Here is a 13363-nt window from a genome sequence, read left to right as displayed (position 1 = left end):
AGGGCAAGTGAAGCGAACTCGAATCGGGCCCTGCGGGTTCTCACGGCGTGATGACTTGATTTTGCGTGGATTTCTCCCTTTGCGAAGGGTGTTTCGTGTTGCATAGTACTCGGCGGCGTTTTTCCATTTTGTGCCGGTGTTATTCCCCCCTTTGTCTTTTTTTCTGTATTTACTGGGAGGCGTTCATGGCGGGGTTGTGTACTTTTTTTTTGCCCCCGGTTTGTGCAGATACCCGGAATTTCTGTGTTACCATCGGTGCAGCAGGCATGGAATCCGTTGACGTTGACGATTCCAGCCTGACCGCAAATAATTCATTAAATGGCCACTGCCCGCCACTGCCCGACCGCTGGCCATGCTCGATCTTATAGGACTTCGTAGAGTGTGCATACTTACATCCTACAGAGTAAGATGCAAGTAGGCTAGTTCCACCCCAAGGTCATTTCTCGCCGTCATTTGTCGGTGTGTTGTCCGCGGTGGCCACAGTGGCACTTTTGCCCCAACTAAAAGCCACTAGCGCCCCCCAGTCGCAAAGGCTAAGCTGTGGACTCGAAATCCCCACGACCCCAATTCGACGACCCAAATGTCCGTCGCTTCACGAGACCAATTTGCTCCCCCCGGTCACGGAGTTGCTCAGCACTCCCCGTAAGATGCCACACTCGATCTGCCAGTAAGAGAACGTGTATACCACATCACGTGCCGTAGTGGAGCCCCTTTTTGGCTGTCTGCGCCTTTACTTTTGGGTGCGGCGATTATGTCATGTCCGATGCTTAATCTTCCACATCCGGTTGCCTCCTGGGCAAGTTCCTTTCGTTTCTTTTTCTCGTAGATTGATCACCTCCCCAAATAATCCCTCGTCTGAAATACCCTTCACAGCATGCATTCGGCTCGACATACCTTCATGGTGAGACGTCTCCGCTGTCACCTCTAACGGCGCATGCTCCACCGGTACACTTTACGCGGAACGATTTCCCCTCGGGCGCTGAGCTGAACTACCGATAGTCGCATCCGCCATCTTCGTCTGCCGTCGACAGGGAATTGGTCTTGCCTTTGTCCACCTATCGACATCCGTAGGGAGTGGGGGATCAACCAATTATGCGTCATCCGATCTAGGCCTGTCCAGTCATTCGACCTACTTTCCGCGCCACACAGTGGTCACTTAGTCGACGAGGGCCGCCTACCCCGGTCATCTCTCTACCACAGGAATACGAGCGAGGAGGATTCAGAAAATGGAGGGCGTCCAGACGGTAGATGTGAGCTGGCTCCATCACTCGCAGAAAGGTAAGTTCTTGACTCTTGGGGCTTCTTTAGGAGCCGTATGCAAGGCCGCTCTCGGACCGACCACCGCGGAAGACAGTTCGCCATGCCGCCTAACAGAGACGTCGGATTTAAGCAGTGACTGACTATGTCGCTCATCTAGATCATCTTTCCCGTACCAAATCCGTGTCGTCTGCCCTCAGCGATAAGTCGGCCGCCGAGAAGGAGTCGGCGACGACATCGAAACCACACCGAAGATCGCGATCGAATAGTAGCCCCGCCCGCCCGCCATCGTCAGGCTCCCCCGTACCAAAACGTGAACCCGAGAATACTCCGCCCAATGCCGAAGAGAAAGAGAAGCCACAGGCGACGGAGAAGAATGCGGAACAGAAACCCCCGTCTACCCCATCTCCCGCATCACAGAAGAGTGCCCCCAAACCGGTCGGCGGGCGGAGGAACTCATGGATCTCTAGCTTGAGCTCGAAATTCTCTTCCGGATCGACACCACCGTCGCAGTCAAGTCTGAAGGGCTCTCCAGTGAGCCCCAAGACCACCTCCCCTCTGGATACCCACAACCCCTTCGGGGCGGCCTATTCGCCCAAGGACAAGGAAGACGAGTCGAAGGATGAGCCTGGCCCGTTTACTTCATCGTCACCGAAGGGCCCTTCATTCCTCCACAATGCATTGCGTAAGTTCTCATCTAGTTCGGGAGGACTACCCAAGCTGCCGCCAAACGGAGTCAGTTGCCCTCGCCGCGTAATGAACTTGGATCCGAATCGAGAACGCTGCAAGATTGCCGAATTGAACCAGTCGAAGCTGCATCGGGTAGCTTTTTGCGTGGACGTGGAGATTGCGGGGGTTTCCCACCGAGATACCGACGAAGATGCTCCTCCCACAAATCAACTACGCCAACCTTTACCAGAATCACACCGCCAGAAGAGCAAAAAGGCGGAGATGAAAGACAAAGGGAAAGAGGAAGCTGATGCGCTTAAGGATCCTCAAGCTGCAGTGGCTGAAAAAGAGACACCAGCTCCACCGTCAGCTCAGGATACTGCTGGTGCTGTTCCGAGTCCATCGGCGCCTGCCCAAGCAAGCAGTAGTCCTCCAGATGCCCAGCCTCCTGCCACCGAAACCAACGATTCCAGCTCGAAGCCCGCAACAGATGCCAAGCCCAGCGAAGGGAAGGACCCATCAAGAAAGGCAGAGAAGAAGAAGCGGTCCGAAGAAGAGCGAAAAGAGCGAAAAGAACGTAAGCGGAGACAGGCTGTCGCAAATGGCTCAATTCCCTTACAATTATCCGCAGAGATGGACGAGGATGATGAACCTCGTCCACCGGCAACCGGTACCTCTCGCTCCAAGACTCAAAGTCATCCCACGACGGATCCCGTCCGCATCTACCGACGTTGCTGTCAGCTACGCGAGACCCCCGTGCTCAAGCGAGTGGTTGATGAGATATCTTCGCCATCCTCTACTCTGGCAGAATCCCCTGGTACTGTCGCGGCTCTGGACCTCAGCAACTTCCCAATGACGACGCAAGATATTGCAACATTTAGTGACTGGCTTGCCGTTGTCCCTGTCCGCAAGCTCATCCTTGAGAACTGTGCGTTGACTGATGAGTCCATAAGGTCTATCCTTGCAGGACTTCTTACCACGAAGACTGTTGAGCAAATGCGCTACCGGAGGAGACGATCCAGGAGAACTGACTCACCGGCTGCCAATGACGAAAGTCACGGCGTGGTGGAGAAGCTTTCTCTAAAGGGCAATTTCAAGATTGGCCGGGAAGGATGGCGACATATCGGCTTGTTCGTTCATCTATCCAAGTCCTTGAAAGCAATCGATTTATCAGGCATTCCTTTCCCGAAATGCCGAGCTACGTCTGATGGGTCAACTGGTCAGGGCCAGCCTCAGTTAACTAACCCTGATGTTTGCAATGTTTTCGCCAAGGCTCTCGCAGAACGCTTCAATGGTGACCACCTGGAGGAGCTGCTGATGACCGAGTGCAAGCCTTCTGTTGAACAGGTGAAGAGTATCTGCGATGCAGCAACCAAGATGGGGCTTCGCCGGCTAGGCTTCGCAAACAATGACCTAAACAGGGAGAGCCTGGGTCATGTCATTGAGTACCTCAAGATTGGCCAATGCGAAGGCCTGGATTTGGGAGGGAACCTCATCAAAGATGACCTCGATCTCCTTACAGAAGCAATTGAGCCAGAGATGCCGCTTTATGCGCTTAGTTTGGCCGACTGTTCTTTGAACCCATCCGTGATTTCCCCACTACTCCAGGCTCTTACCCGGCTCCACAATCTGCGCTTCATCGACTTCTCCCATAACAGAGACCTTTTCTCGATGCAGCCCAACTCTCTCGGTCTATTCCGACGCTTCCTCCCCAAGATGCCATCTCTCAAGCGAATTCATCTCGCCGATGTTGCTCTCACCCCGGACAATGTTATTGGTCTTGCTGAGGTTCTTCCCGAATGTCCAAGCCTCTGTCATTTGAGCATTCTTGAAAACCCTCGAATTGCTTCATTGGCTTCTGCTATGGATCCAGAGGTTCAGGAAGAAGCTTGTGCGGTATATGCCTCTATGCTTGCTGCTGTCCGCGTGTCGCGGACGATCATCGCAGTCGATATCGAAATTCCGTCTGCAGAGAATAATGAAGTTGTTAAGGCTCTGGCATCCCAGATTGTGGCTTACTCACTCCGCAATCTTGAAGGCGGTGCTATCGCGGAAGAGCTTTCGGAAACAATTACCTCGCCTCTGACTAAAGATGTTCCTGTGCCAGAGATCTTGCAACATATTGTGGGACACGCTGGTGCGAATGGGACGGAGGAAATCGCCGGCGATGATGAGGATGAACCGGCTCCAGATGAGGACTATGTCATGGGTGGTACGGGTGTTGTAAAGGCCTTGGGTGTCTGTCTCGGCAACCTGGACCAGCATGGCAGTGACGCTCTGGGTGATCACTCCCTGCCTGCAAGTGGCACTACAACCCCCCGACGTCCCAAGTCCCGAGGTGTTGTCACCAAGAGACCACGAGACATGTCGAAAAATCTGTTAGAGTCCGCACGCAACATTCGCACCCGAATTCAGTCGGCCCTCGTGCGCGAGGACCGTGCTGGCAATGACGCGAACTACAGTACGTTTTTTCTTGTATTGATGCAGTGGGGGTTTTCAATCACTAACATTGGCCCAGGACGCCTCCAATTTCTGGACTTTACTTTACATAAGATGATTCAGCGCTTTGAAGACGAGTATCCGGAAACTCGCCTCCCTCAGGTTGCTCCTACGTCCGCCGCACCCGAGACCAGCTCCCAGCACTCGGGCGAAGGTGTCAGTGCTCCAGGTGCTCCAGGCAGCAACCTGAACAGCAGTATGATCGATAACGAAACTGCTGTCGATGATGAAGAAACAGACCAATACGCCATTCATCTATCTCGAACAAGTTCGATGACTTCTTTACACGCTCGTGCCATGACTTCAGAAGAGGGTCATGTCCACCGTCTGGGCCAGAACCTCAGACGCGACTTCCTCAACCCTGATATTGGTGACAGGGAAGGCGACGAAGACGACGATTCCCGTCTTGTCGCTCTTCGAGAGAAGCTCGAACGTCTACACGAGCAGCAATCCCAGTCACCATTTGACAGCGCCCATGCTGAAGAAGCCTTCGAAAAGCTCGGTAATACCGTCGATGAACTCTGGGCAGCCCAGCGACAAGATGCTGAAGGCTTTGAGAAATTCAAGCAGTCGCAGATCGCCGCTCAAATCAACAGTGGTCTTCGTTTGGCTTCGTCTGTTCCTTCGCAAAACAAGTCGACGGCAACGAAGGACGACGCTGAAAGCAAGTCGCCGCCATCCTAAACTTCTCCTGCAGAACACTCTCATATTTTCCTTTATTTGCGTTTTGCCTCTATTCCAAGCGCAATTGTTGTATATATTCTGATATTTTCCATCTTTACCTGTCTGTCACCTGGTACAGCTTCCCACCATCCCTTGTTCGCTTGGCCGCATGTATTTCAGTGTTAGCCATCGGTCTGTATATATTGCCCTGTTTCCGGTGTAGCTATCCGTTCATCTTATGAAGTATTTGAATGATATGTATTTAGTTTGATCCAGTTGACTTTTGTTTGAGCTATATGAGTTTTAATCTTGCGATATGCCATTTTTGTGGTTTGAACTAGCCTCATTTCAACGAAAATGACTAGTAGGCCAAGGAAACAGAAAAATCTAGTGTTATATAGAAAAGCATGATTGCAGGGCCGTCTGGGTAGCAGAAGGGCGCTGAAAATAGGGCGGGTTAGTAACGGGCGATGTTCCTCGGTTGAACTTCCCCAGAAAACTGGGGGTTTCACATGTCAAGGGCTCCGTCACCCCGACTCCACTCCAACTCTCCAACTCCTCTTCACGCTTTCATTCTTCCACCCTCACTTTTGCCTACGGTCATGCCCATCCGCGATTCCGGCTGAATAGTCGATCGTGTCGCCATGGCCGCCCAGTCAAAGCTGCTGCCGCCCGACCGTTCCGTCAAACAGATCCTCTCCAGCCTCACCTCCCTCTACCTCCGACACCGTACCCGTATCTCCCGCGCTGTGTACCTTGCCCTCTTCGCTGCGCTTGCCAAGCGAATACATAATGCCATATCCGAGCAGAAGGCTGCATCGCAGCAGATAGAGCTGCGGAGGCGACAGCCCGGCACCAGCAGTCTCGGCGATGAGGAGCAGCCGCGGAAGAAGCGGGTGGAAATCAACCGGGAATTCTTCAAACACCTATTTCGTCTCTTGAAGATTGTAATCCCTGGATGGCGCAGCAAAGAGCTCCGGCTCCTGGTGAGCCATAGTGTCTTCCTCGTGCTGCGAACGTTGCTCAGCCTGTATGTCGCCGAGTTGGACGGCCGGCTGGTGAGCAACCTCGTGCGGGGCAAGGGGAAGGACTTCTTGTTGGGCCTGGTGTGGTGGATGATTGTTGCAATACCCGCAACCTTTACAAACTCTATGGTAAGTTATCGGGGACAGGTTCGCCCCGTTCGGTGGGTTTGCGACCGTGGAAAAGCCGGTTCCTAACGCGTTTGTTATTAGCTTTCTTACCACCAATGCAAACTTGCCTTGAGCTACCGGAAACGCTTGACCGACTATATACATGACAAATACCTCTCTAATATGACATTCTACGCCATCTCCGCTTTGGACGATCGGATTAAGAACCCCGATCAGCTTGTCACGGTGGATGTGTCGCGGTTCTCCGATAGCTTGGCCGAGCTCTACTCCAACCTCGCCAAGCCGATCCTCGACATGTGCATCTATAACTATTCCCTATCAAAGAATGTTGGTGGGGAAGGATTGTTCATCATGAGCTTGCTTGTGCAGCTATCTGCTAATGTCATGCGCATGCTGACACCTCCGTTCGGCAAATACGTCGCTGATGAGGCCAGACTTGAGGGTGAATTCCGCTTCCTCCACTCAAGGCTCATCGACTACAGCGAGGAAGTTGCTCTCTATCACGGTCATGAGGCCGAAAAGGATACCTTGGACAAGGGTTACTTCACCCTTATCAAGCATGTAAACCGCATTTTGCGCCGGAGACTTTACCATGGTTTCATGGAGGACTTTGTTATCAAGTACTTCTGGGGCGCTCTTGGGTTGGTTCTCTGCAGTCTACCCGTTTTCTTTAAGATTCCCGGTCAAGTTACACAGACTATGGGGGATCGCACCGAAAGCTTTGTCACAAATCGACGGATGTTGCTTTCCTCGTCGGATGCCTTTGGCCGTCTGATGTTCTCTTACAAGGAGATCTCCGAGCTGGCCGGCTTCACTTCTCGTGTCTCGTCTCTGCTTGAGGTCATGGACGACTTGGTCGCTGGACGATTCGAGAAGAAGTTGGTCTCATCTGCATCTACCGAGGAAAACGCCGCTGTTCTCTCTGGTCGCGGCGAGGTCATGGAAAGCGACTCAATCGAGTTTATTGATGTTCCGATCGTATCACCAAACGGCGACGTTCTTGTTCGTAAGCTGTCATTCACCGTGAACCCGGGCGACCACCTCCTGATTGTCGGACCGAATGGATGTGGCAAGTCCTCTCTTTTCCGCATTCTGGGTGGACTCTGGCCAGTCTACGGAGGCTCGGTGAAGAAACCTCGCTTCGAAGACATTTTCTACATCCCGCAGCGACCCTATTTGTCCCGTGGGACTCTTCGACAGCAGGTCATCTATCCCGATGGCGTGCGCGAGATGCGTGCCAAGGGCGTGACTGATGCTGACCTACATGAGGTTCTCTCCGTGGTTGAGATTGCATCTGTTGTCAACCGACCTGGCGGCTGGGACGCCGAGGAGGAATGGCGGGACGTACTGTCGGGTGGTCTGCAGCAGCGCATTGCCATGGCCCGGCTCTTCTATCACCGCCCCAAGTTCGCCATTCTGGATGAGTGTACCTCTTCGGTCACCTTGGAGATCGAGAAGGTCATGTACGAGACGGCCAAGAAACTTGGTATCACGTTGATGACCGTCTCGCACCGACGCAGTCTCTGGAAATACCACCAGAAGATTCTGCAATTTGATGGCCAGGGCAGTTACATTTTCACAGGGCTCGACTGGGAGCGACGATTGAAACTGGAAGAGTATGTATCCCCCGCGACCCCTTTTACTTTCGTAGGCTTTGGAACTATACTGACTCGGATCCCGTTTCCCTCACAGTGAAAAAGACGAACTCGAGCTCCAACTGCGGGCCGTTCCTGAATTGCAGCGTCGAGTGGCTGAACTGACAGCAACGTAGCCGCAGGACGACCTTTCACTCTATTGTATGTTAGCGCAATGAACTGTATGATGTGCCTGTCTATGATCGCATTTGCCACCGCCGTTCCCCGCCCAGCCAATCCTGGCCGGCGCTCGGCATCGGAATCGCGCTTCCCCATTTTCCCTCGGGTGTTCGGATCTGAAAGCGCAAATTCGCCAATCACGTCGCGCGATTTCGGCAGTGGCACCGATGGATTTTCCGAGGCCGACCATTTGGAGTTGCGATGGAGGTGGACCTGCGCTAGCACTTGTCTTAAATGTCTTTCTCTCCACCACGTTCGACCCACTATGATATCGTGTCCTCCTACGTCATAGAGCGAGACCGTATCTTGTTCTTGTTTGCCACGGCATCCCTTTTTCCTTAGAAGTGAAATCGTCTGAAGATGGTCTTTCTTTCCATTCTCTCTGTATTTACCACACATCTCCCCGTTTAAATTAAGCATTTCCCACGGTAGACTGTGCAAACAATATGACCAACGGCAATATGAAGCCTACTCAACCCACCCCGCCTCAAAAAAGAAAGATTATCATCTTCTCTGGTATGCATTGTCGCCTGTCCTCGAGACTAGGGTCCAGGCTATAGACCCTAGGCTCCCTGAGACCAATAGAGAACACGCGATAACTAACATCTTGATTCAATAGACTTCGACGGCACAATTTGCATGCAGGACACCGGCCACATCCTGGTGGACGCGCACGGTTGCGGCGCAATTGCCCGCGAGAAGCTCGAGGAGCAAATGAAGTCCGGATCGCGAACCTTCCGCGATGTTTCCGAGGAAATGTGGGCATCTCTCCACGTTCCTTTCGACGACGGCTTCGTTCTCATGGAAAAGAGTATCGAAATAGACCCCGGGTTCAAGGAATTCCACCAATATTGCGTCGAGAACGGATTTCCCTTCAACGTGATCAGTGCCGGATTGAAGCCGATTCTGCGACGAGTCCTCGATACCTTCTTAGGCGAGAAAGAGGTATGTACTGCACTGCCAATATCTATTCGTTTCCTCGCTAACTTACTCCCCCAAGTCCTCCTCAATCGACATCGTCGCCAACGACGCCGAAATTCCCCCAGACGGCTCACAATGGAAGCCCATCTGGCGCCACGACTCCGTCCAGGGCCACGACAAGGACGTCTCCGTAAACGAAGCGCGCCTCCAAGCCCAAGCCGAGTGCGAGCCCGACGAGATGCCCCTAATCATCTTCATCGGCGATGGTGTCTCCGACCTTGCCGCTGCCCGCGAAGCAGACGTCCTTTTCGCCCGCCACGGCCTCCGTCTCGAGCAGCACTGCCAGGAGCACAATATCCCTTACATCCCCTTCACGACCTTCTCCGACATCAAGCGTGAGATCGAGAAGATCTCCAAGGAGGACCAGAAGAAGACCGGTGGAGTCGGCAAGCCTGTGCGCTACAACCCGCGCGCCAACATGTGGCGTCGTATTTCGAGCAAGGAGGCTGTGCCCACGCTGATGGCTGCTGCTACGCCTTCGAATGAGGAGAAGATGTTCCTCTGGCCGGAGACTTTCTCCGACTATAAGCCCAAAACTATCCAAGAGGACCAGGAGCCTACAGCGGCTTGATTTTAGCAATGGGCTATTTCTGACGGTGTTACCATGCATGTGGTTTAGATTTCGTTATGTTTAATCATGATCCGTGCACGATATTGGTGTTGGGTCCTTTGGTACCTCGGTCATGATTTCGCTTTGTGTCTGCGTTCAGCCCTCTTTATCCTTCTGAGCTCCGAAGCATTTTATACCATATTAGACAGTTAAGTGATGCATGTCAAAGGTTATTTAATGCTGAAGGGAGAGCCTTCAATTTGTGAAATGGTGTCTGATCGGACGTATTCTCCTAAACGTAGACCAATAAAGCTATAATTCAACCATTAATGTACTGACAAGCATCATCATAAATAGACAAATGAATTCAGGCTATAGAAAATGACGCGAAATCGATTAATAAATGCAAACATAAACACGACTGAAAGTCAGTGACTGAAAATCAGTAAATGCAGACCCATCTCAGACAACTCAATCCTTCACGGCCAGCGGCTCAACATTCCAGATACTGTCGGCATACTCGTTGATCACCCGGTCAGTCGAGAAGAACCCCATCCGAGCAACACTGGTGATCGACTTGGCCAGCCACTCCTCCTTGTTCAAGAACGCCTCGTCGACCATCTCGTGCGTGGTCACGTAGGAGTGGAAGTCATCGGACACGAGATAGTAGTCTCCATGCTCCTCGATGGAAGCCATCAAAGCGGCGAAGTCCCCGGCGTCACCGAACATGTTGTCCTTGATAGCTTTGAAGACCTTGGCCAGGGCTGGGTCGAGCTGGAAATCACCGTAGAAATGGCGATGGCGGAGATCTTCCACGTCTTCGGCCAGGTTGCCGAAGAGGAAGATGTTCTGGTCGCCAATCTCGCGAGTGATTTCGATCTGTGATTTCGAAGTTAGCTGAGTGTGTTTTTGTGGTTTTGAGGGTAGATATTTACGTTTGCTCCGTCGCATGTTCCGATGATCAAACCGCCATTCATCACGAACTTCATGTTACTCGTACCACTGCCCTCGGTACCAGCGGTGGAAATGTGTTCGCTAATATCCGAAGCCGGGCAGATGATCTCGGCCTTGCTCACGTTGTAATCCTCTATGAAGATGACCTTGAGAAGATCACCGACGTCGGTGTCGTTGTTCACCACAGCTGCCACCTTGTTGATAAGGTGGATGATGGACTTGGCCATCCAGTAGCCCGGAGCTGCTTTGCCGCCAAAGATCGAAACTCGAGGGATAACCTTCTTGCGCTCCTCGTTTGACATTCCCTTGATCTTCAGGTAGCGATGGATCACTCCGAAGATGTTGAGCTGCTGTCGCTTGTACTCGTGAATACGCTTCACCTGCACATCAAACAGAGACTCAGGGTTCACAGAGTATCCAGTTGTATCCTTGATGAGCTTCGCCAGTCGAAGCTTGTTTTTGGTCTTGATCTCCGCCCACTCGCGTCGGAACTCCTTGTCATCGACAAATGCCTCCAGTTTGTCCAGAAGAGTGAGATCAGTCAAGAACTCGTGACCTCCGAGCTTTTGCGCGATAAGGCTCGAGAGAGCCGGGTTAGCCTGGTGCAGCCAGCGACGGGGAGTGACTCCATTAGTGACATTGGTGAAGCGGTCGGGTCCGTAGATCTCGACAAAATCCTTGAAAAGAGTCGTCTTGAGAAGGTCGGAGTGTAGCTCGGCGACACCGTTCACCTTGTGAGAACCAATAATGGCCAGGTATGCCATCCGCACCATCTTGGGGTGGGATTCTTCAATAATCGAGACCCGTGCAAGCATGTCTCGGTCGTTGGGGAAGCGCTTTTCCACGGACTGCAAGAAGAACAGATTGATATCGTAGATGATCTGCAGGTGTCGGGGAAGCAGGTTCTGCATCAGTGGGACAGACCACTTCTCCAATGCCTCGGGCAGAACCGTATGGTTGGTGTACCCGAAGGTCTTGGTCACGATACCCCAGGCCTCATCCCATTCAAGGCCCTCGATATCAATGAGAATTCGTTGCATTTCCACGATGGCAAGGGTGGGGTGGGTGTCATTCAGCTGGATAGCCACTTGGTCGGGGAACTCGCTCCAAGCTCTCTTGGTCTTCTTGAAACGGCGTACGATATCGTACAGCGACGCAGCGCACCAGAAGTACTGCTGCTTCAGTCGGAGTTCCTTTCCTCGCTCCAAGTTATCGTTGGGATACAGGACCGCAGAGATGGTCTCTGCGTTCTGCTGGTCTGCGACGGCACTCTCATAGTCTCCAGCGTTGAATTTCTGGAAGTCGAACTCCCCGCTGCTTGCCTTGCTAGACCACAGGCGGAGGTTGTTGGTAGTCTTGGTGCCATAGCCAGGAATCGGCACATCGTATGCCACAGCTTGGACAATCTCTCCATCCTCCCAAGAGTGACCAATTTTGCCATTTTCATCCTGGTATTTCTTCACGGAGCCATAGAACTGGATGTCGACAGTGATTTCATGACGGGGGAATTCCCAAGGGTTGTTGTCAAGCCAGTAGTCCGGAATCTCCATCTGGTATCCATTGACAATTTCCTGCTTGAAAATACCGTAGCGGTAGCGCAGTCCGTATCCCCAGGCTGGGTAGTTCAGGGTGGCCAAGCTGTCAAGGAAACAGGCAGCCAAACGGCCGAGGCCACCGTTGCCCAGTGCCGCATCGTGTTCCTGGCTGATGACATCTTCAATGCGGAATCCAAGATCTCTGAGGCCCTCTAATCACTGTGTTAGTATTTCTTTCGTTCAATTGGTTTTGCGGTGATACTCACCACGGGCAGCATCTTTCATGCCAACATTGAGCATAGCATTGTCGAGGGCGCGGCCCATCAGGAACTCAAGGGAGAGGTCTAGAAGAATTCATTAGATACTTAGCGCAAGGCTGTTTGGTTTGTTTGGATGACATACAGTAGACCCGCTTCTGGTCGGTAAATGTCTGGCGCTGTTGAGTCTTGTTCCATTCGATGATCAGACGATCCCGAAACGCGAGCGCGGTTCCCGAGTAGGCGGCCCTGTAGAATGAAGTATGAGCAATTGGCGATGTCCGGTTGACGTTGGTAAATTGATACAATAGGGGAGGCTACTCACAGCTCATCGCAATTGTAGAGAGATCGGGCGAGCGTGGTTTCGATGTGACGGACGAGCTCTTTCTGTGTGACCATTAGCTTGGGCTCGAATACCATCAGCCAATCGAACGAACCTCGAACTCCTCCTTGTTCGTGAACTCCTTGGCAGACTATCGTAGAGATCGAATGTTAGTATGAGTTTTCGAGAGATAGCTCGTCTTCCTTCGCTGGTCTGGCATACATGTTTGCGCCATCTGTAGAGAGCTGGTTAGCTGATTTTACTCCGATCCAGGCGACGAACAAAGAGACTTACGCCTCTCGCAACGGCTCCGGGATGCTAGCTTCGACATTCTTGATCTCCGCGGGACCAAAGCCCGTGAACGTACGCTTATGCTTGGGACGACTGAAGCCAGGCCCAACAGGACCCTGGAGGTCGGCAATGGGAGCTCCGACGGAGGGTCTGCGTTCGCGGCGTTCGGTCGACATGGTGATTCAGCTTTCAAAAACAGAGCAGAGTGGAAGCTGAGCAGCTGCGAAGCTGGGGAGCAAAGAGGAGTAGAAGTAAAAGAGGGGAGGGAGCTGCAGGCGCCGGGCCAGTGACACCAGTGGCGGGAGTGCAGGAAGACTGGAAGAGCAGGCGAGTACGACACCCGACAGCCCGTCCGAGCGAACATCGCCCGATCCGGACAGACGACGATAAGTGCAGTGGTGTCATTTGAGGAGTTAT

The 13363-nt window shown here is 52.6% G+C and overlaps 4 protein-coding genes across 4 annotated transcripts; 3 read left to right on the top strand and 1 right to left on the bottom strand.

Annotated features, from left to right (window-relative positions):
• Positions 1–1226: 1226 nt before the first annotated feature.
• N7532_011527 (putative cell wall biogenesis protein Mhp1) lies at positions 1227–5109 on the top strand (the record flags this gene model as incomplete). Its single annotated transcript, XM_056624018.1, has 3 exons — positions 1227–1278; positions 1418–4387; positions 4445–5109. The coding sequence occupies 3 exons, from the start codon at positions 1227–1229 to the stop codon at positions 5107–5109; spliced, it is 3687 nt and encodes a 1228-aa protein (XP_056469006.1).
• A 623-nt stretch (positions 5110–5732) lies between these two features.
• Positions 5733–7937, top strand: N7532_011526 (ATP-binding cassette long-chain fatty acid transporter PXA2; the record flags this gene model as incomplete). The annotated part of the gene is made up of 2 exons (XM_056624017.1): positions 5733–6242; positions 6324–7937. 2 exons carry the CDS (start codon positions 5733–5735, stop codon positions 7935–7937), a joined length of 2124 nt encoding a protein of 707 aa, XP_056469005.1.
• A 565-nt stretch (positions 7938–8502) lies between these two features.
• On the top strand, positions 8503–9608 carry N7532_011525 (uncharacterized protein; the record flags this gene model as incomplete). Its single annotated transcript, XM_056624016.1, has 3 exons — positions 8503–8572; positions 8676–9001; positions 9057–9608. The coding sequence occupies 3 exons, from the start codon at positions 8503–8505 to the stop codon at positions 9606–9608; spliced, it is 948 nt and encodes a 315-aa protein (XP_056469004.1).
• A 450-nt stretch (positions 9609–10058) lies between these two features.
• Positions 10059–13122, bottom strand: glpV (glycogen phosphorylase; the record flags this gene model as incomplete). The annotated part of the gene is made up of 8 exons (XM_056624015.1): positions 10059–10466; positions 10523–12288; positions 12343–12420; positions 12479–12582; positions 12659–12720; positions 12771–12806; positions 12878–12890; positions 12950–13122. 8 exons carry the CDS (start codon positions 13120–13122, stop codon positions 10059–10061), a joined length of 2640 nt encoding a protein of 879 aa, XP_056469003.1.
• Positions 13123–13363: the final 241 nt, after the last annotated feature.

Source organism: Penicillium argentinense (assembly GCF_028826775.1).
Source record: "Penicillium argentinense strain IBT 30761 chromosome Unknown utg000011l_segment0_segment0, whole genome shotgun sequence".
NCBI lineage: Eukaryota > Fungi > Ascomycota > Eurotiomycetes > Eurotiales > Aspergillaceae > Penicillium > Penicillium argentinense.
This window is presented reverse-complemented; position numbering and strand designations above follow the sequence as displayed.